The sequence below is a fragment of the Alternaria hordeiaustralica genome (genome assembly GCF_023758085.1).
Source record: "Alternaria hordeiaustralica strain BMP 2776 chromosome Unknown scaffold_23, whole genome shotgun sequence".
Taxonomy (NCBI): domain Eukaryota; kingdom Fungi; phylum Ascomycota; class Dothideomycetes; order Pleosporales; family Pleosporaceae; genus Alternaria; species Alternaria hordeiaustralica.
Window position 1 is genome coordinate 86,418 of NW_026056795.1, and position 21,928 is coordinate 108,345.

General features: G+C 53.1%; 6 protein-coding genes across 6 annotated transcripts; 5 read left to right on the forward strand and 1 right to left on the reverse strand.

Annotated features, from left to right (window-relative positions):
* Window positions 1–1,563: 1,563 nt before the first annotated feature.
* J4E84_008658 (uncharacterized protein) lies at window positions 1,564–2,748 on the forward strand (the record flags this gene model as incomplete). The annotated part of the gene is made up of 3 exons (XM_049391228.1): window positions 1,564–1,893; window positions 1,947–2,507; window positions 2,557–2,748. The coding sequence occupies 3 exons, from the start codon at window positions 1,564–1,566 to the stop codon at window positions 2,746–2,748; spliced, it is 1,083 nt and encodes a 360-aa protein (XP_049240930.1).
* Window positions 2,749–4,598: 1,850 nt separating this feature from the next.
* On the forward strand, window positions 4,599–5,501 carry J4E84_008659 (uncharacterized protein; the record flags this gene model as incomplete). Its single annotated transcript, XM_049391229.1, has 1 exon — window positions 4,599–5,501. One exon carries the CDS (start codon window positions 4,599–4,601, stop codon window positions 5,499–5,501), a length of 903 nt encoding a protein of 300 aa, XP_049240931.1.
* A 1,032-nt stretch (window positions 5,502–6,533) lies between these two features.
* Window positions 6,534–7,907, reverse strand: J4E84_008660 (uncharacterized protein; the record flags this gene model as incomplete). The annotated part of the gene is given in 2 exon segments (XM_049391230.1): window positions 6,534–7,884; window positions 7,903–7,907. The coding sequence occupies 2 exon segments, from the start codon at window positions 7,905–7,907 to the stop codon at window positions 6,534–6,536; spliced, it is 1,356 nt and encodes a 451-aa protein (XP_049240932.1).
* A 3,434-nt stretch (window positions 7,908–11,341) lies between these two features.
* J4E84_008661 (uncharacterized protein) lies at window positions 11,342–13,033 on the forward strand (the record flags this gene model as incomplete). Its single annotated transcript, XM_049391231.1, has 3 exons — window positions 11,342–11,707; window positions 11,756–12,632; window positions 12,693–13,033. 3 exons carry the CDS (start codon window positions 11,342–11,344, stop codon window positions 13,031–13,033), a joined length of 1,584 nt encoding a protein of 527 aa, XP_049240933.1.
* A 594-nt stretch (window positions 13,034–13,627) lies between these two features.
* On the forward strand, window positions 13,628–15,951 carry J4E84_008662 (uncharacterized protein; the record flags this gene model as incomplete). The annotated part of the gene is made up of 2 exons (XM_049391232.1): window positions 13,628–14,259; window positions 14,367–15,951. 2 exons carry the CDS (start codon window positions 13,628–13,630, stop codon window positions 15,949–15,951), a joined length of 2,217 nt encoding a protein of 738 aa, XP_049240934.1.
* Window positions 15,952–16,356: 405 nt separating this feature from the next.
* On the forward strand, window positions 16,357–20,576 carry J4E84_008663 (uncharacterized protein; the record flags this gene model as incomplete). Its single annotated transcript, XM_049391233.1, has 2 exons — window positions 16,357–16,360; window positions 16,417–20,576. The coding sequence occupies 2 exons, from the start codon at window positions 16,357–16,359 to the stop codon at window positions 20,574–20,576; spliced, it is 4,164 nt and encodes a 1,387-aa protein (XP_049240935.1).
* Between the last annotated feature and the right edge of the window lie 1,352 nt (window positions 20,577–21,928).

Here is a 21,928-nt window from a genome sequence, read left to right on the forward strand (position 1 = left end):
AAAGGGGTGCCGTGTTCGACATGGGCGCTGTTCAAGGTGGTTGCGATAGTCGATTGCGATGTTGAGTAAGTTGACGGCGTGAATGTTGAACAAATATGTGGCGTCTTCGAATAAGACAGAGGCGTTTGTGTCGCTTGATCAGCGTAGAGGCGTTCTCGTGTCGATGTTCTTCTATGCTGTGATGACTTATGTTCGCTGCAAATCTGGCCGACGACTGTCCTGCGAGCGGAGATCTCGTCGCCGCTCGACGACACAACAACACCGTCGCTACCAGACTCATCTTCTCCGCCGAATCCATGATAAATAGATCCATGACTGCCGCAAGGGTGCTGATACACCGAGCCCATACCCAAGCAATTAGTCCCTGGAACGCGAAAACAGTAACACGCGAAAGTCGAGCGCGAATCCAAAATGCAAATAGGAACCGGAGGGGCTCTCCAATTCATGACCAATATATCCCTCAAAGACGGCATCCACCAATTCCTTTCCAGTTGCGTTATGGTTGTAGAGAAATGCCGCACGCTAAGCCTGAATGGTGGTATCTCTACCTAGGTAGGGATAAATAAGGCGTCGTAGGGTGTGGCGTTCGGTAACTGACGACACTCCAAGCGTAGGATAGGATAAGAATTGGAGTTTAACAGAAAATGTATGGTATGGAGTATTCTCCGTATGCCGGAGCATTTTGCTTCGGCTTCTTTGCCGATTTAGCGCTGTTCGGCTCCTTTTGAAGGCAGTGCGATGTCTTCTTTGCGAGCTTCTTGAGGCGTTTCCACATTGCTTGATCAAGGCAGTCGCGCGTGGTGCTTATTCCACCTGCTTCACCGGCGACTCTGTCTTCGATGCGCTTGATGTATGCGTTGTCGCTTTCTTTGGTGGGTGTTTGGCGAGAGGAGCGGTTAGAGGTGCCTGCAGGTCCTTGAAGCCCAGTTGAGATGTTTTTATGGGCTTTAGTCGGAAGAGTGTGGGCGTGGCTCTGGGTGGGAAGATGTTGTGTGAAGTACTTCATGATGGTTGCAGCGGCGGCGGTGGTTTCTGCGGGCTGAAGATCTTCGGGATGGTAACTTGAGTTGGGAAGTATGAAAGATCTCTGGAAGGAGAGATGAGCCGGTTTATATACTTGGACTTGTGAAGTGCAGCCCACGCAGATGAAATCCATGTTGCGGAAGCGAGGTCTGTACCATGGTTGCTGAAAATACCCAAGAACGCAGCGTTCCAATGAACTGCATCGATAGACCAGGAAAAAGAATGGCAACGAACATCTTCCATCGAAACCTCGGATTACAGCACCACTTGTTTTCGCTACGATTGATGTCTTCATTCTTGATCATGATTGGCCCGATTCGGGCCAACCAGGGGACTAATCCTATTTTGGAAATATTTGCTAGCGTTCATGAATGCGACTAGCATTTGTAATACTCAGGATACGAAAGAGAACATTGAGAAAGTATAAGTAGCGGTGGGAACTGCAGAGATGCATTGAGCAGAACAATCGTCCCTACCTTTCAATATTCGTTGACAATCTTCTACATTCAGTTCCAAGTCAGGTCTTGTCATCAGCTCACCATGTCTACACACTCCGCCGTTGCAACAGTGGCTAAGAAGGCGCCTCTTGAGATCATCCAAGTTCCCACTACAACTCCGGAAGCGCAGCAGGTTCGCCTTCGTGTTGGGTGCACTGCCTCCACGCCCCTCGATCTACATCAAAACGACGGAGCCTTACTCGTAAAGCACCCTCAGGTCCTTGGTGACAGTGTCGCTGGTACCGTGGTCGAAGTAGGATCGGAAACCAAGCGACTGAGGGTTGGAGACAAAGTGTTCGGCTTTACCTGGAAGATCCAAGCTCAAAAGGCCTATCAGGAATTCTGTACTACAGACGAATGGCTTCTGGCCAAGGTAAGCTACACCCCATCTTGTCGATTTGTCAGGCAAAGGCTGAAGTGTTGCAGTTACCTGAAGGCTTCACCCTGATGGAGGCTGTAACGCTTCCTAACAACTTCGTAACTGTGTTCCACTCTCTCACGACAGACCTAGGCCTCGAAACACCCTGGCCGAAACCCGAGAATTATGTACCTGACGATGCCGACTCTGCGATATTGGTCTGGGGTGGCTCCTCGTCCGTGGGTCAATTCGCCATCCAGATTCTGCGCTACTACGGTTACAAGAACATTCTGGCGACAGCGTCACAGAAACACCACGAGAAGCTACGCATCCTTGGCGCGCACAAGGTGTTCGACTACAACAATCCAGATGTCGTTGAGTCTATCCTGAAGTCTGGTGGTGACCGCGGAGTTCCACTGGTCTATGACTGCATCGGCAGCCTGAAGGGTAGCATCGCACCGATCGCCAGACTTGCGAAGAAGGGTTCCAAGGTCGCTATACTACTGCCCGTGGTTGTTCGCGACTCGACCGACACCGAGGATCCAAAATATGAGATGGACGTAGGCAAAGTGGCCAAGTGGAATGACGGGGTCGATGTGAGAGGCGTGCGAACACATTTCTACCAAGACGTGAGTCTTACCGTGTTCTGGTCATAGAGGCGCAGCTAACACTCCACAGAATGAGTTCTTTAAACATCATCTTCAGCCCGACATCATGCCGACTTTGTTGAAGGATGGTGTCGTGACGCCGCAAAAGCAAAGGATCGTTGAGGGCGCGACGCTGCTGGAGAGGGCGCAGAAGGCGATGGACATGCTGAGACGCAAAGAAGCGAGTATGGAGCGTCTTGTCTGGCGGGTCAGCGACGCATAGTTAGCGATCATAAACCGTTGGTATATCTCTTGTGAACCTGCAAGTTCAGTGGAGAGGGTCAAGAGCCAGATGGATGGTTGGCCCGTGGCTGAATGGATGGCTGCCCACCTGGGCAGGTGGGCATGACGCGCTTACCGGAACCAGCCGGTAGCGCGCCTTGAACATCCAACTGCGCACGTGCGGGCATCTCTGATTTGAACACCACCTGGTCAGTCACAGGAACATGAACGAGTAAACAATCCCAATCAATGCGCAATGCAACCAGCTACCCTGGGTGGTCTCTTTCATGCTGTTCATCCTTCACTCCAACGTTGATCGTATGCCTCGGCATCGCCATGATCATTAGTCGATGTCCAGGTCTGTGGTAGATGCGGAAACTAATCGAACCCGCATGTTGATCGCTACCGTACTTACATTTCGATGGAAGGCGAGGGTATATTCGAGGGACCAAGGCTATAACGAGATGGCTAAGCTTTCTCGGCAGCGGTGTCCCCCATGTCTTTCAGGAGTCTACAAGCAGACAAGCTATTCGAAGTTCGCAGAGCTTGTGTGGCCTTCATGAAGAGGGACATGTTGTGGCCGACCACGTGCGAGACCTTCGCATTAGGAGCCACTCTGTATCAAACACTAGATCCAGCGACCTTCTTTATGGCATCCGGTCCACCCGTAGCAGTATTCCTACACAGCCATACTGTCCGATAACGCCGTTTCCAAAGTAATGCGGCGCCTTTAATCACCGCAGAGTAATTCGGTCTCCGGCGCCGCAAAGGTGCAAGAACGATGCATGGGAGGGACTCGGGTTCGCTGTGCAGGACATGCGGTCACTTCGCACCCACCAAGCACACACAGCACTGACACCTGGACCGGACACCGATCTCCACTCACTGAGTTGTTCATAACATCGGAGATGAAAATGTGGTGTTGACGAAGGATCGAGGCGACTCAGCATCATCGCACGCGAGATTGAGCGGCTCCACCAATTTCCGAAGGGCTAGCGCCGAAGCCGCCTTCCGATCAAGCCACTGCCACCGGTTCAGTCTGATTTCATCCAACGCAACGCAGGACAAAAACTCTTCGAACTCTTCATATGGCGTTCAATGCATCGCAGAAAAGGTAGCGCGCGGTATCGATACACATGACGCAGTTGAAGATCCTGCAATATGGCCGACCAGGTCGGTGGGGAGCGCCACAATCGCATGCATTAAGCCTCGGAGCACCTGAAACCCACCGTACGCTCGCGACCGTTTCAACCCAGGATCATGGGCGCTTCTACCAGGTAGGACGGTTCGTCTATACTGCCATCTAGGGTTAGCCACTTACGAGAACCGGTTGGTTTCCTGTCAACAGGCATGGTGGCCGCTGTCGCGGGAACATGTTTGCTTGGCCTGCAGTATCGAACGGCACCCTGCGATCTTAGTCACAACATCGCTCCCTGTGACTGGTGGATGAACCGGTTCAAGCATGACAAGAGGACCCACGCCACGTCTGACATCTCAGGAACAGGCAGGGCGTGGGAGTCGTTTGAATCGGGGGCACAGTAAGCGCTGTTCGAGGCTGCAATCCATCGGTCACTTGTTTCGCATGTTTAATGACACGGCCCACAGATTGAGTGGTGAACAGGAATAGTGCCATGCCGCCGTATCGTATATAGGTATCTTGGTACTCTTGGGTTTCCTCCATCAAACAACAGTTTCTTCACTTCCAACCACAGCTTCCTTGTGCATCTTAGGTCCGAGACCTCACGTTCTTTTCAACACCACATTCATTCATCACACTCGTTCACGAAGCTAGTCTTCCGTCGATCTATACAGCAACTCTCGCTCTTCTCAAACAACCCAACATCAATCACAATGAAGTCCTACACTGTCGCCGCCGCCATTGCTGGCTTTGCCTCCTCCGTCGCCGCCCACGGCTTCATCAGCGAGCCCGCTCCTCGTATGCCCGGTGATGGCCTCAAGGCTGCCTGTGGTGACCAGTTCTACAACACCCAGAGCTCCGACCACTACGGAAACGTCCAGGGTGCTCTCCAGAACCTCGGACAGGGTGACCACCCCGACTGCCGCCCGTGGCAGTGCAAGGGTGTGCCATTCACCGATGCTGGTGAAATTTTCGAGTACACCGCCGGACAGGTCATCCCCATGAAGGTTGAGATCCGTGCTCCTCACGACGGTGTCGCCAACGTTTCCATCGTCAACATCGCTACCGACAAGGTCATCGGCGAGCCTCTCATTAGCTGGGACGAGTACGCCCTCACCTCCTCTCCCATGTCTGCTCACCCTGACTGGACCTCGTTCGACATCACTATGCCCGATGTCAGCAAGGAGTGTGCCAACAAGGGTGACTGTGTCATTCAGTGGTTCTGGGATGCCCCCAAGATCGACCAGACCTACGAGTCCTGCATTGACTTCACCATGGGTGGTGGCTCCGGCTCCGGCAACGGCTCTGCCCCCGCGCCTTCAGCTTCTCCCAAGCCCAGCGCTCCTGCCGCTTCCGCCCCGGCTGCCAGCTCTGCTGCTCCCTCCAGCACCGTCCCTGAGGCCACTGCCACCCCCACTCCTACCGCCGCTGAGGAGGCCGCTACCCCTGTCGCCACCGGTGGCTCCGACTCTGGCTCCGACTCCAGCCTCCCAGAGTCCTTCACCATGGACACCTTCATCACCTGGCTCCGCGCCAACGCTGGCACCGGTGTCGCTGACAAGGTCCGCCGCATGGTAGCTGCCCAGCGCGCTCACCCCCGTGCTTTCCGCGTCTAAATTGCTTAGACGGATGCTTGTACGATAGGTACGACATACAAAACTTCTTGTGTAGGGAGGAGAAGATGGCTAGAGTTACTGTTCGATTCTGTTGTAAATATACAATTCAATGATGCACATATTTGCTCGCCTTGCGCGGCGCTATAAACCTTGTCGAAACGTGGTCCTTGTGATGTTTGTGCTCTCTACTTCATCTCTTATTCAACTTTTGAGATTTGTTAGTATCGGTGACGAGTTGGAGCTTTGCAGCTTCCCGAATGGTGATCAGACCTGGCTGCTTTGTCCTTATGAAGAATGGGGAGGCAGGGCAAGAGAGCTATCGGCTTTGCGTTCCCGTTGATGACGTCACCATCGCGAAACCCACGCGACGCGTGTCCGGCGTGTCGGCCACCTAAGTACTTGTCAAATCCACCACCCTTCTCGCATGCGCATCCACTATCCGAATATATCATTGTATGGCTGCGGAATGAATGATATAGTATTTACGATTGATTAAACTACGAGCTAATAATAGATTACAACATAAGAATAGAGCTTCCACAGCTCCGCGAATGACGTCTCCAAGACCGGAGTCCACACTCTAACTACAACACCGCCGCCAAAGCTCTCTATCTTCATTACTGAACGACTCTCGACTACAAGAGACAATGTACAAGACAACAATTATAGACAGTACCACAAATTCGCACAGCGCCAACGTATACTGGGGAATAATCAATCGGGACCAGTTGCCACACTACCCAGGTGGTCAACAAGAAGAGGAAGGAAGGTCGGGAAGAACCACTGCAAGTTCAAAGTACGTCTCCTAGCGCTTGCGAATGCAATAGTACGTCGCCCCGCCATCCAGAATAGTACATACCCACTTTGAACAAGAAAAGGTCTGAACAGGTCTGCAGCCTACATTAACATGGAACCGTGCAAAGCAGGTAACATACGCCGATGTAGGCTCCAGGTCTGTTCAAGTTCTTCCTAGGTTGACATGTGCTCATGGTATAAGGGCTGGCTCTGACGGCTGCTGGGGGTACCTGACATTCAGTGCCCGCTGTCCTGGTGCTGCCAGGGGTCGAAGACGTTCCCACCTACAACATCGTTCACGGTGAACGAGGGCAAAAGCTCCATATCCGCAAGGCAGACGCCCATCTCAGGATGTTGTGCGAAGAGGTTGGCATTGCTCGACGCGTCGTCTGGCGGGAACGGTTCCACACCATGCTGCCAGTCCTCAACTCCTGGGAAATCCGAGCTGCCGACTGGATCCAAGTGTGCGAATACGCCAGGAGAGGCTGCATCTGAGCGAATTGCATGTCCCCAAGGACTGAAGAACGGGTCTGTGTTCCTGTTCGGTGGCTTAACGTCATCGGGGCTAGCTGAAGCTGAGAACCTGCTCCGTGGCATCGGCGGAGGTGGGAAGGGCGAATGCTGAGTAGGTGAGATAGAGGTGATTGGCGAGAGAGGCTGACCCTGTGGAGTCTGCGCTTGTGTGAATGATGACTGCATAGGAGGCGACGATGCGGAGACAAGACGTTGGTCGATCGAGGTATGATACGATCGAGGTGGAGGATGCATGGCTGGGGCATGAGGTGCTAGAAACCTAGACGGAGGGCTGAAGGCCGTCATTCGCTGGGCCACTGGCGTAGTGAAGTACGGTGAGCCTATCGGTCCCGAAGACTCCTGCGGTGTGTTTCCACGCGACAATGGCAGCTCAGAAGCTGGTGAAGAGTGACCACGCGCCTGTCCGGTCCGTGGAGCAGCGCTGGTACGAGCCCTCTTCGATGCGCGCGGATTGTCATCAGGTACACTGTGACCTTTCGCGTTTGGCCTCTTGCTATTACCCACTCGGTTCTGATCCTTACGCTTGGAGTACGCCTTAGGTGCGTTAACGAACATGCGGATCTGCCATGCCGAGCACATGACGTTCTCGCAAATACACTTCTCTTGTGCGAGGGCGGTGACGATGTTATCTAGCCGGCCGGCACAGTCGGTGTCTTTGTCCTCGTCCTCGCCCTTGCGCTCGTCGTTGACATAGTCGTTCTGCTGCCAACCGCGGAATCCTTTCCTAACCTGCTCGAGCAGGCAGTCAAACACCTTGTGGGCGTATGCTTCCACCAAGTCGGACTGGTAATGCGGCTCTTCGATCCATCTCTTCCGCGCAGTTGATTTGGGGTTGTCTCTAGCATGATCGCCGCTGACCATCGCGTTATAGATGCGCTCTACGTTGCGGTCGCGATCACGCTCAACCATCTCGATGGTTGGGTCAGTGGCAGGATCTCTCCATGGCTCACGGTTGAATCGCATCTTGTTCTGTCGGTATTCTTTCGCGTGCCCGGAGTCATTGAAAAGACCCCGGAACGGTTCGTAAAGCTGATGTGCCGCCTGCGGTGCCATGCTAGAACGTTCTGTCGACGGCATAGGCGCGAGCGAAGGGCCTTCCCTGGAGATAGACCGCTGATGTATCGAGTATGCATGCGCGGGACCTTTGCTCATGAGTTCGCTGGTTCGACAGCTCGGGCTGGTCAGATCAACGTAGCTATTGACGCCACGCAAATGGTTGTTGTCGCTGTGGGGAACGAATCGCGATGTCTGCATGGCAATACGTGGATCGTGCGATACGATAGTGGCCGCTTCGAATCCGGTATCCGACATGTAAGATTGGCTGAAGTCGTTTGCATGACCGTAGCGTTGGCCGGATGGCCCGCGGGATCCATGCGAGGATCCCGCGTTCTGGGGACTGTGTGTGGCCTCTCTCAAGTAGCTGCGATTGCCTTCGACGTCAAGCGGGGTATAGACATGCCGTTCGGCAAAGGTATCGCCAGGTTCGTGTTCGCTTTGGCGGAGTGACTTCTCCGCCTGGCGCGGAGATTCCTTCATGTAAGTGCTGATACTTCTCGCAGGTACGAAGTGTTAAGTGTGATGTAGGGTTTGAAGAGAGAGAAATCAGAGGGGGTATTGGTGCTGATATGTAGGAATATGTGATCGGGAATAATGTGAAGAAGGGCTGGGAATGTAAAGCTCCCGTATCAATGTGCCTCCATATATCGTGAAGAGCCGGGCTTTATACATTGAACGAACGCTCACCGCAACCGCTGTGTCGGTCCGTCGCTCAAAATACCCGTTGCTACTCATGGCCTTTCGCGATGCCTTGTGATCAGGCAGTGCGTTGGGAGCTCGTGGGGTTGCTGGAGATGTGGAATGCGTTCGTGACGGGGGCTTCAAACCCCCACACGTTTGTTGCATGTGCCATGTGCAGCTCAGGTACGTGTTTGAACATCAGCTCGTTCCGGTGCCGCGCTGCTCACGTGTCGCGGGCCGCGCATCGGAGCGGTGGTGCCATTGTCCAGACTTAGCAACGAGGCTCTTGTGATTCGCTGCGATCGTCTCCGGTCGTCTTCTCCGTCTCTTTGACTCTTCGTCAGTTGCGTGGGACTATCCAGCTGTGGTATTCACCTTTGCATAGCCTTGATGTGACATGGAACTTCCGCCGGGGCCATGCAAGCATGGAATCGGCTGGGTGTGACTTTCCATCATTAGGTTCAAGGTCGCCATAGACGCTGCGCTGGCAAGCACATGCTACATCACGCGGAAGAAGATGCGGAAGGGCACTTCAATCCAAATTCATCACGTATTCCGCAATCTTCGCTCTTTGGCTGAGTCTGAGCCTGTGCGAAGGAGCTACTGTGTTAATAGCAGCGGCGTCAACAGTCATCTGTAAGAGTACCGTCCAGCACAGGAATGGGATGGAGGCAACAAGAATTTGGGTATTCTCGCTAGTCTCGCGAATCAATGGGACATTCGGAATTGAAAAGAGTGTGTATTTCTAATCGATAGATAGATGCTCATATCCTAGAAAGCGATCAATGATTGATGCTACACAGTTGGAATATCCCTTCTGTCTTTCTTCTGATAAGGTTGGCCATCGTTGTCCTTGATTGTCATGTCAACCCAGTCGTTACCTTCAATTGCGTGAATCGCTGCTTTCAGGTCAGCACACTGTCCTATCGACCTAGACGCAACTCACCATTCTCGCTTCGGACTACGTAAAGGTGGTACTTGAGTGGATACTCAGGCGCAAAATAGACATGACCTTTCCCAAAAGGGGTGATGAAAGTATCCATCGTTGTCATAAAGGCTTTGACTTCTTCGTTCCTCGTGAACGTCAGCCCATAGAGCTCAAAGTCTCTTCCCATAGATCCAGCGAGATTGAAGACGATCAATTTGTCATTCGTATAGCACCAGCCGGAGTCGTATTGATAAGCGTACTCGGTTGGTGCTTTCCTGCATTTGACGATCCAGAAGTTGCTGGAGAGAAACTTGATGGGCTGCTCTTGAAGCCCTGATAGATGCAGCGTAAAGTGGTATTGAGGGTCACGAAGTATAAGGCCAACACTTGGAGTGTCTTGTTCAGGTACGTCCAAAGACCTGTACCTTGCAAGTATCACTGTGTTTTAGTCAGCATTAGGAATACAGAATTTGTACCGCGCTAGTACAAGTTGCATCTCCCTCAAGCTTCAGTGACGTACAATTCTTGCTCATGCCAATCCAACGCAGCTCATGAGTTATCTGAGTGACTTCTTGTTTTATCCACTCCCCGAAGCCTAGTCGGTCTGCATGCTGAACACATCTGTTCTCGACCTCAGCGTGAGCCGTCGCACCAAGGTCGTAGCTTTGCACTTTCCAACCCTGGTTGTGGCACCATTCCGCTACGTCTCCATGAACGGTAGCTCCACAGCTATGGGTTGCGTCAACAATTTGATGACGCTCCCATGGGCCGAGCAGAATGATATGAAAAGGCGAATTGAAGTCGGGACCTGCGGTGGGACTCATGTTCTGGAGTTGAAGGATGTCCATATAGCTGTTAGGCTCTTTGACCGTCGCCAGCCTTTCAAATGATCCGGCCGGAGCCGAAATCGCGTTAGGAGTGGTAGTTGTAGGCATGATTGTTGCAGTAGCTGATTCTTGTTGAATGCTTGGAAGTGCCGTGGTGTACATCTACGGCCAGCACTTCTTATATACTCTGCACTCCATCTCTGACTCCGAATAGTGAGCCATAGATGAGTAGATGGTGAATCAACACGGTGTGAAAACTCATGGCGATACCCACATGTCCACGGGTATCACCCGTTTGTGAGTCGCATTGTGGGCACCAGAGCTGAGGTTCCCGCGGTGTGTCTATCCATATATTTCCACAGTTCAGAGTCAGAAGTTTTGACTATGTTGGATCAGCATGTTGGTGCGTCCGTGAAGCCCTTGCGAGAACCATATCGAGTAATAGACAGCAGGGGCATTGTCGCGCACTGACCTTGAGGCGTGTGTGCCGTCAAAGCGACCCGGTCACGTCAAACAATGAGTCGAGTAATCCATGACAGCGGCTTGCTTTGAAACAGTTGCTCGAAAATGACTATGAGGCTGTCATGGGTGTGATGCGGCCACGAAAGACGGAGAAGTGGTACTATGATGAAGGTTTGGTGCCGCCAGTGGTGACGTAGACCAACACGAGCATGCCGAGTGATCGAAAACATAACCTTCGCTCTCGATTGCGAAAGCGACAACTTCAACCTGTCCCCGAAAATGTTGAGAGCAACCGACAATGGCGTAGTGCTGCCTCCGCGCGCTAGTTCCGCACTCCCATCGCCTAATTCCGCGGCCCCAACAGCGGACCTTCTTCCCCGCATTAGCCGGCCTCACCCACATCAAGCCCGGGGAAGCCGCCATGGTCGAGAAACGGTAGATATATAGAATGTCCGCCTATCGCTAGTAAAAGCCCACTATCGCGTCGTGGCCCATCATCAACCTTTGACCATCTCGTTGGTTTCGGCAAGCGCAGCAAGGAGCCACTAGCGAACACCATGATCTCCACTATCCTCCCGCTGCTATCATCGCAGTTTGCAGATCATCCAGTTCGCACTATGTTCGTTTTGTTGATACTTTTTCCCATATCTTACTTTGTCGGAAACGAATATGTGCGATATTCGCGGCGCATCAAGGGGTTTACTGGGCCGACGAACTGGCCTTTGGTTGGTAATATCCCGGATATCAAGTATAACGCGGCGGAGAAGTACCGGGAATGGAGCAAGACGTTTGGTGCTGTGTACCAAATACAGCTGGGGAACGAGCCGGTGATCGTGGTGAACAGCGCCGAGGCTGCACGGAAGATCTTTGGTGGGAACAGCCAGGCGTTGAGTTCAAGACCCGTTTTTTGGACGTTCCATAAGGTGGGTGGAGAGAAATGGGGATGTTGACATATATCTGACTGATGTTAGGTACTCTCAAACACTGCTGGTACGACCATCGGAACTTCACCCTTCAACGATTCGCTCAAGCGACGGCGAAAGGGCGCTGCTGCCGCGCTAAACAAGCCTTCGATCGCGACATACATCGACCATCTAGATCTCGAAACGAAGGAGTTCGTGAAGGACGGATTCGAGTCAGGAAAAGCCGGTACCGTTGGGGTAAACCCGATGCCCATGATTGAGCGCCTCTCTCTTTCTCTTGCGCTGACTCTCAATTGGGGAACAAGGATGAGCAGTCGTCACGACCCCATGTTCCATGAGATATGCGAGGTCGAAGCAGCCATCTCGAAGTTCCGTAGTACGACTGGAAACCTGCAAGATTACATTCCACTGCTGAGACTAAACCCGTTTAGCTCTGGCACAAAGTCTGCGAAAGAGCATCGACGCCGAAGGGATGTGTATCTGACCAAGTTGAACCGCGAATTGGATGAACGGATGGAGAAAGGCACCCACAAGACATGTATCCAGGCGAACATCATCCAGGACAAGGAAGCCGCGTTGAACAAGGAAGAATTGACGTCCATCAGTCTGACCATGTTGTCTGGCGGTCTAGACACTATCACGACCCTTGTGCAATGGAGCGTCGCGTTGCTGGCTCAAAGACCGGATATCCAAGAAAAGGCCATCAGGGAGATCCGCAAGTTTTACTCGGAGGACGAGCCGCTCGCGGATGCGTATGACGACCAGAAGTGCGGATACATCGTCGCACTGGTCAGAGAGTGTCTGCGCTACTATACTGTACTACGTCTGGCGCTGCCCCGTGCGACAATCAAGGATGTCATGTATGAGGGCAAGCTCATCCCAGCTGGCAGTACGATATACCTGAACGCATGGGCGTGCAACATGGGTGAGTCATTCTCAGTCTTCTCCATCTACACTAGGAACAGCGATACTAACCACCACTCAGATCCCGAAGTCTGGAGCGACCCAGACGAGTTCCGCCCAGAGCGCTGGCTCGAGCAGCCGGATGCGCCTCTGCACACATACGGGCTGGGTTACAGGATGTGCGCAGGCTCATTGTTGGCCAATCGCGAGCTGTATCTCGTTTTCCTGCGCATGCTGAACAGCTTTGAGCTTGTATCGGAGTCGGAGGTAGACGTGCACCCTGTCCGAGGCAGCTCAGACCCTACCAGTCTGGTGACTATGTGTCGGTCTTATCAAATTCTTTTCAAGCCGCGGAATGAGCAGGTGCTGCGTGAGGCTCTGAAGGCGGCAGATGAGCGATTGGCTGAGCATGAGAAGGTGTGAGTAGTAGATGGACAGATTGGTCCGGCGTGGGCGTATTGATTAATCTAAATGGCCTTTGGCGTCCGTAAAGTTTCGCAGTTGTGTTGCAAATCGGCGTGATGGTCGTACGCAGCACGTTAATACGGACAGTCGAAGAAGCGATGATGTGGCCGCTCACACGTGATTTTAGGACGAGATGGCAGTTGTGAGGGAAGCAGGAGAGTGTTCGCAGTAGCGTAGACGGCACGTGGCGGCAGCTGCAAGCGAGCGGGATGATGCGTTGCAGGGATCTGCTTTCCGAGAGGACAATGAATCGAGGTCATCGCAACTCCAGATGTCCTCTTCCATTCTCCGACACACCTTTGAAAGGACCTTACACCACCCGTCATGTTGTTTTCATGATTTTAGGATACGCGCATCCGTTTCTCTCGACTTGGGACCCTCCGTATTACGCCCATAGCTGAGGTCAGCAACCCGTCGCATGCTCACACAGCTTCCGCCGCCCGCACGTAGAATCGCACGCGACATTTACTCCGACATCGCCATGGATGAATGCTAGCGGAGAGATAGGCCTTGTATAACGCGTGATTACGGCGAAGCTCCATTCGCGGCGTCATGTATCGAAAGACGACGCTCCCAGGCGATGAAGAGCTGGGCAAGAAAGACGATGACCACCGATACAAACCCGCGCGACAGTCTAGCTGGTCAATGTGGAATCACACATTCCGGTGGCGACGGAGACGAATACTGCTCGCGATAGTAGCCTTATGCCTTTTTTACTACACCTTCCACGGCAGCTCGGACGACCTCGAAGAACCGGTCGAACAGCGATATCGCGGACGGCCCATCTCATCGACGTATCAGAAGCCGGGCGCGAGCGGCAACGACGACGAACCCACGGGTGCGCCCCCGGGCATACAAAAACCTCGACGCGGGGATCCAATCCCGCATACATACGATGGGCAGATACGCTTCTTCCGTCTCGCTAGCTCGCTGCGCTCGTCTGCTTCGGCAACGGGTGGCTACGAGAAGAAGAATAGGAACATATTGTTTGCCATGTCGAATCTGAAGAGCGTTTCGACGCTTTTGCCGATGGTGTGCGACATGTCGCAATGGAACAGGAACCACGTACACGCGACTTTCATGGGGAGGGAGGATATACCAATAGAGGATTTGTTAGAGATAAATGGGATAGACAAGGCCAAGTGTCCTGCCGTGTGGCATGATGCGCGACCGGATTATACAGAGTATGTACACTCGCCCAAGCACCAAAGGAACGTCGTAGTGGCAAGCACATGTCTAGACCAAGTATATTATTTGAAAATAGCCAGGGCTAATCAAATTCTGGGTATAGGTACAGCACCGATGTACGCGCTGAGACGGCGGTGACAGGAGCCATGTCGCACATCAACAGCTTCTTGCATCCACAAGCAGTCGTTATCGACGACTCGATGTCTGAAGATGTATTCTTCGTGCGAGGCATGCGAAGTAAAACCAGTGCGCTGAAGATGCCTCTTGTCGAAGTACCAAAGGATAGATTGGAGGACTTCGCCTGGGTCTCGCGACTTGACGCCGGCTCGCTCAAGCACTGGCACGACCCCACCGTAGACATTCTGATCCAAGTCCCGTCGGGCTCATCCAGTGTTCTTCGGCTGCTGGAGTCGATCAAAGATGCTGATTATAGCGGTCTGACACTGCCCCGCATCACGATCGAGCTACCAGCCGAGCTCGATGTATCAGTTAAAGAGCACATTGAAAAGTTCAAATGGCCTCCAAAGAGTGACAACCCAACGACAGGAAGCGGTCTCAGCATCAGACGCCGCATCTCCACCCACCGCCATGATCAAGAAGAATCGGCAATACGTTTCTTGGAGCTGTTCTACCCTGCAAGCACAACCAACTCTCACGTGCTACTGCTCTCACCGCAGGCTCAGCTATCGCCACAGTATTTCCACTTCGTCAAGTATGCGTTGTTGGAATACAAGTACTCCACTTACGGTGCAGAGGATAACGAAAAGCTCATGGGTATGAGCCTGGAATTATCACCAACGCTCTTAGATGGCAAGACAAAGCTGGAGGCTCCTTCGACTAGCGACATGCACACGGATCGGTACAAGAAGTTGTATCCCGACGCTAAGAGCGTGCCTTACATGTGGCAGGCCCCGAATAGCCATGCGGCGCTGTTGTTAGGGGACAAATGGGCAGAGTGGCATTCATTCCTCAGCAACCGTGTTGTGAAACACCAGCAGTCGGTCAAGTCAACATCTCGGGGAAAGCTGGTTTCCGAGACACTTCCGGCATGGACTGAGTACATGCTCGAGTTTATGCGCGCGCGGGGTTATTCGCTACTGTATCCTGCGGCGATGGACAATGCACTGGTCACAATCCACAACGAGTTGTATCACATCCCCGAGGAGTTCTCCGCGACGCCATCCGAGGACGGGAAAGAAAATCTAGCCGTACCGAAAGAGACAGATGCACCGTTTCTGCGCGCCGATGCACCACCCAAGCCACCTCAAAACCCCGAACCGCCAGTCATCCCAGGCTCAGTGCCCCTCCACCAAGCGCTGCCTTTCAAAGGCGACCTCCCCGAGATACCTCACTTACCCCACCTTCTCTATGACGGGAAACAGATTGCTCCCGCAAACACATCTACCGTGGCGAAAGAGTACGCCGACTTGTTCCGCACGGAGGTTGGAGGCTGCAAGATACCCAAAGGCAAGCATAAGAAGGTTGTTGCGGGTGAAGCCAGCGATTTGTTCTGCTTCGGAGACGAGGACGGTAGTGACTGGGTGGATGATGAGACTAGAGAGGTGGAGATGTTTGATGCGCCTATCGATGATGAATTGGAGAAGCTGATTGAGGATGCGCTACCTATTGCGACGTCGACGAGGGAGAGGACGATCACGAGACCCACAGCTGAAAGTGTAGAACCATGATGGGTCCAGCTCGAATGTGTCTTTGTATAATACCACTTTCATCTGGTACTGATGCGAATGATCGATGTGTTATGTAATCATCTCATACTAGAGGCGCAGGGCCGTGGCAAGTGGCTCGGGTGGCGAGGACGGTGCCAAGGTGGGGCGATGCCGTTTCGGTGATGACGCGGGCATGGATCTGATGGTCGGCCAAAATTTCCATGAGAGAGAAACTTCAACTGCGAGGCAACTCGACGTCCAGTTGATACCCCCGATTCACTGCATCGTCCCTTCCACTTGTCTTCTGGCGTTGCGCAGTCTAGGTTTTCTTTCTTTCTTATCTGTTTAATACCCCATAGACTTGCACGCGCCACGCTCTTTCCCACGACATGCTCTCACGAGCCTTAGGGCGGAACATCCGCAGAAATGCGTACACGACGCCCTCGACGCTGTCGCAGCAATTGACGCTGCCATGGCTCTGCCCAGCCCTCTCCCGCAAGACTTCACACACACCACATGATGCGAACCAACGGCAACGGCAGCGGCAACGGCCGACCTCACTGTCCTCACGGCACGAGACACGCTCCCTCGCCACGTCTGCGCAGATGCAACCCCCACCGCCCTCGGCACTCCCCTTCGACCCGTTTGCGCTGTCGCTAGGACGCCAGTTCCAATCGCCCGAGCTGTCGCGGCTCCAGCCATGGGACGCTACGAATCCTCTCGTCGTGCGTGACACGTTAGCGGCATCCCCACCGATGCGTTCTGTCTACGGCCTCGGTGCCGACCCAATCGAGCTACACCAGAATCTCTACGCCTGTCTGCGGGTTGGCCGCCTGGACCGCGCTGCCAGCATCATCGCTCGTCTCGCCTCCGTCTTCAATCCCGAAGCTGCAGAGCTCTTGGATGCCAACAACGTCTATCTGCAGACGCTGCTCGAAAGCAACCAGATGGACCCAAGTGCCGAGGGCATGCAGAAGGTCCAAGACTGGTACAAGAACAATATGGTCGCCAAGGGCATCCAGCCGAATGCGCAAACTTTTGTTACCCTAATCCGGGCGGCTATGAGCTTCCTAGAAGAGGGCGCGCAGGAAAACACAGTACGGGAATACATTGCAACCGCACGCAGACACGGCGACCATGTTCTCGACCAGATCAACGCCTCTCCCGAATTCTCCGACGAGGAGTGGGACTTATTGATCCGCCTGCAACCGGAGTCGTTCAACGAACCCCCCTCGGTCGAGGAGGTCCAGGATCTCCACGTCGCCACCCCCTCCGGTCGCAAGAACCTCATAGACCACGGTCTGGTGTCCAATCCAACACAGCCCATCAAACCCGTGAGGCAGAAGGGCATGGGTCTCGACTCGCTGAAGCAAGCCCTCACCATGTTCGACGACGGGTCAAGCGTTCCCTACCCTCATGATATGCCTGGGACCCAAGAAGACAAGGACAGGGCCTACGCATACGCACGACAACTGAAGATAGAACAAGATGGAGTAGAAGCTGCTGTTGAGAGATGGAAACAAGAAGATGAGAAGATGCAAGAGATTGGCATATATGGCGTTATGAACTCCAAGCCCATACAGGCCATCATGTATGGCTGGTACTTGGCCCTCGTACCGCTGTTCAAGCAGCGTATTGCAAACGTCAAGGACACCTTGTCCGATCCCGAAAAGGCCAAGACTCGTGATGAAGCCCTTTCCTACGGTGTTTGGCTGGAGAGATGCAGGCCTGAAAAGTTGGCCGCAATCACAGTTGCACGCGCTACTCAGGCTGCAGTAAAGGGTAAAGACGAAGACAACTCCGCCTACAAAGTCGCCGCGCTGTCTGTTTCCATCGGTACCGACGTCCAAGACTACCTCAACGCCGAGTCACAGACGAGACGTGATGCTTTCCTCCGCAAGCAGCGCAAGCAGACCAGGATGAATTTGGTTGAGAAACTTTCCAAAGAGACTAAAGATACCGAAGGGGCTTCTTCTACACCAGCACCTCCGAAAATGAGCTATCAAATCGAAAAGGCCGACATACCACTATCCGTACGAACCCGGATTGGGGCTCTCTGTCTAGAGCTTCTGCTTCAAAGCGCAACCCTCACTGTGACCGCAAACGACCCCAGAACTGGCAAGACGCTGTCCCGTAATATGGCCGCCTTCCATCATGCAGTCGGATATCATCAAGGCAAAAAGCTCGGCTTACTCGTGCCTCACCATGAGCTCGTTACCAAGTTACGAACCGATTCTGTGCATGCCATCCATTCAGTCAGGCTACCAATGGTAGTAGAACCCAAACCATGGTCCAGTTTTGAAGATGGGGGTTACTACACCATCCCGCAGAAGGTCGTGCGCCAAAAGGCGGGTGATAGCGCACAGCGTGCTTATGCCAAGTCAGCTATCGAAAACGGTGACATGAACAAAGTCATGGCTGGTCTGGACGTGCTCGGTCGTGTACCTTGGCAGATCAATACTCCCGTCTTCGAGGTCATGGCTCAGGCGTGGAACTCTGGCGAGAGTATTGGGTCTCTCGTGGGAGAAGACTCTGTTACTAACCTCAAACGTCCCAAAGAACCTTCTGGAGATGCCACGTTACAGGAACGGGCGAAGTGGGGCAGGGCTCTGAAGGAATATGAGAACAGCGTGGGTGGTCTGCATTCGCAGCGGTGTTTCCAAAATTTCCAGCTAGAGACGGCACGAGCATACGTGAACGAAAAGCAGATATTCTTCCCGCACAGCGTCGACTTCCGAGGTCGTGCCTATCCAATCCCGCCTATCCTCAATCACATCGGATCCGATATCTCGAGAGGACTCCTTAAGTTTGCGAATGGCAAAGAGCTCGGTACTGTCGGCTTACAGTGGCTCAAGATTCATCTTGCCAACCTTTACGGCTACGATAAGGCTAGTCTGCGAGAACGTGAACAATTCACCATGGATAATCTGGAAGAGATCTACGACTCTGCGACAAATCCTCTGGGCGGCAGACGGTGGTGGACCCAGGCGGAAGACCCATGGCAATGCTTGTCCTGCTGCATGGAGCTGAAGAACGCCCATGATCTGCCTGATCCGACTCGTTTTGTTTCACAATTACCTGTTCATCAAGATGGAACATGTAACGGACTCCAACATTACGCAGCGCTCGGTGGTGACTACGCCGGTGCTCGTCAGGTCAATCTTGAGCCTTCCGACAGACCACAGGACATTTACACTGGTGTTGCTGAACTTGTCAAAGAGATGGTCGCAAAAGACGCCGAGAAAGGCCTAGCACAAGCTTGCTTCATCAACGGTCACATCACACGCAAAGTTGTGAAGCGAACAGTCATGACTAATGTTTATGGAGTTACCTTCATGGGTGCGAAGCAGCAGGTACAAGATGAGCTACGCAACTTGTTCCCTAACTTCGAGCCCACAAAACAGGTTTCTTCGCTCGGAAGCGTCGCGTTGTACATTGCCTACAAGATCTTTGACGCCTTGGGCAAAATCTTCAACGGTGCTCAAGAAATCCAATACTGGCTTGGCGAATGTGGCGAGCGCATAACGACATCAATCACTGCTGAGCAGATCAAACGGATCAAAGACCGCTTCGATGGCGCAGACCCTTCTGGAGCACTATACGATCCGAAATTTAAGGCGCCACAAAAGGTCTCTGCAGGTCAACTAAAGCAACTCAACAAGGCTATGGAGAGTTTTACGACTAGCATCATCTGGACTACCCCACTGAAGATGCCGATTGTGCAGCCCTACAGGAAAGATGGATTTCAAAAGATCAAGACCAAGATCCAAGACATTACAGTCGCCAAGAAGTCTCAGCAGGATGAAGTCGACAAACGCAAACAGCTTCAAGCGTTTCCGCCCAACTTCATTCACTCTCTCGATGCGAGCCACATGCTGCTCTCGGCATTGAAGGCCAGTGAGATGGGTCTTGACTTCGCCGCCGTACACGACAGTTTCTGGACACACGCTTCCGACATTCCCAATCTCAATGTTATCCTTCGCGATGCCTTTGTGCGAATGCACACTGAAGACATTGTCGACCGTCTCGCTGCAGAGTTTACTGCGCGTTATGCAGGAGCTATGTACCGTGCCACCCTTCATATCGGCGCGGACGTTAGTCGGAAGATTACCCTGTGGAGACACGAGCGCCGCCAAGCTAAGGGCATTCTTTCGAAAGCTAATGGCTCACGGCACGGAGATGCTTCATTCGAGGAAGTTGCGCTCGAGGCTAAGCGGCAAGAGCTTCTAAATAGTCAAGATCCCGAGAAGAGGAAGCAAGGTGAAGAGATGGTCACGCCCACCAGCATCTGGCTTGAGAATCAGGATCCCAAGGCACTCCACTCGTACAGGCTCAGTCTTCTTGGTGAGACCAAAGACAAGAAGTCTGCCGACAGGGAAACGCAGGTCAAGGATGAGGCCTTGGGCGAAGAAGAGGACGCCGTCACCACCACTGAATCTACCATGGACATTGTGGAAGAGGACGCCGAAGATCTTGCAAAAGACCCCCAAGGCGGTCGCTACGCGACAAAGAAGAAATCCGCATCCCGTGTCGCATACGATCAAGGCACGATTCAAGTCTGGATCCCACTCAGCTTCCCGCCCGTTCCGCAAAAGGGCGGCTGGGACGTATCTCGTCTCCGCGAATCGAAGTACTTCTTCTCATGACTAAGTTCAGCGCTTCGTGGCGACGCCGAACGCGACTTCTTCGCACCAGGACATTACATGCCCCTCGTTGCGACGGAACAGATCCGCAACATCGTTTCGAAACAGAGAATCGAATCGGTGGAGGAATGCGGTTGGCATGTCAAGATTAAACCCCTGACGTGGTGGAGGGCGAGCCAGCCCGGTAGCGGGACCAGGTTGGGGCGTATGAGGAAAGAGGGTGAGAAGAGAGGGAGGAAGAAGGCGCATGTCTAACCTGATTTTGTCTATCTCGCCTCCGTGGGTGGAGTCATGTCGGGTCTTTTTGTATGGAATATTTGCATCGCATGGTGTTTTTGGCATTGTTGGACATGGGGAAAATATTTGTTGTATATACCTGCTGTACCAAGGGAAACGATACCCTGTTTATGTATTATGAGCATGATGAGCACCACGCTTACGAAGCTTGTCTTATCAAATACCTTACGTTATTGATATATATTTCCCGACCTGTGCGATGGCCATGTGTCTCAGGATTAAGAAGCAACAGAATCCATTCTTAGGACGCTCATAATCGGCACGTGGGGCACCGCTACTACCTAGATGTTGCGTATATTTCGGCCCGTGCTGACCTCAATACTTGAGTATTTTTTGGAGTTGTTGCTCGAATCGGGAGCGAATTGTGGATTCGCTGATCGATTGTTTAGAAGCACGTGATGGGCAATGGTGGGCAGGCGCGCTTTGCCCGGGCGCGGTTGCCGCCGCGAAATGACGAACGCGTCGTTGTGAGATGAACCGCCCCCCACCCAACAACACCATCCTATCTCCGTCTCAGCCTTATCTCTTCTGCCTGCATGCCTTCTTTGCGCCACTGTCATCCTATGTTAACGCGATGACGTAGAGGCGACCTAGGGACGACGAGCCAACCAGGCTTTCCGCAGTTCATGCGACTCGCACGCAATGACACACACATGAACGAGGGATGTATCGCATCCCTAAGAACCTCTGCGCCACATCCAGTACATCGACGGTATGCGATACCAGGCTGTTCAAACCCGGACGAAAGCTATTGCTCATTCGTCTGAAGTGGCTTCCACGTCACGTCACCCATGCGTAGCTGACACGGGCTGGCCCCAATTCAAGCCACTTGAACGGTAGGTGAGGTGGCACGACAGCTTACTCTGTACTCATACGCTCACCGGTTGACGATGAGGCTCGATATCTGCACCTTCCTACTGGATACCTTGTTACTGGCAGGCAATCACTTTGGGGGCCAAAGGGTGGCGTTCCAGCCTAGCAACCGCACTGGGTGATGTAGGCGATACCCACCCGCCATGTCAAGTCCACGGTGAGTCTTGTTGCCAGGACCAGACCGC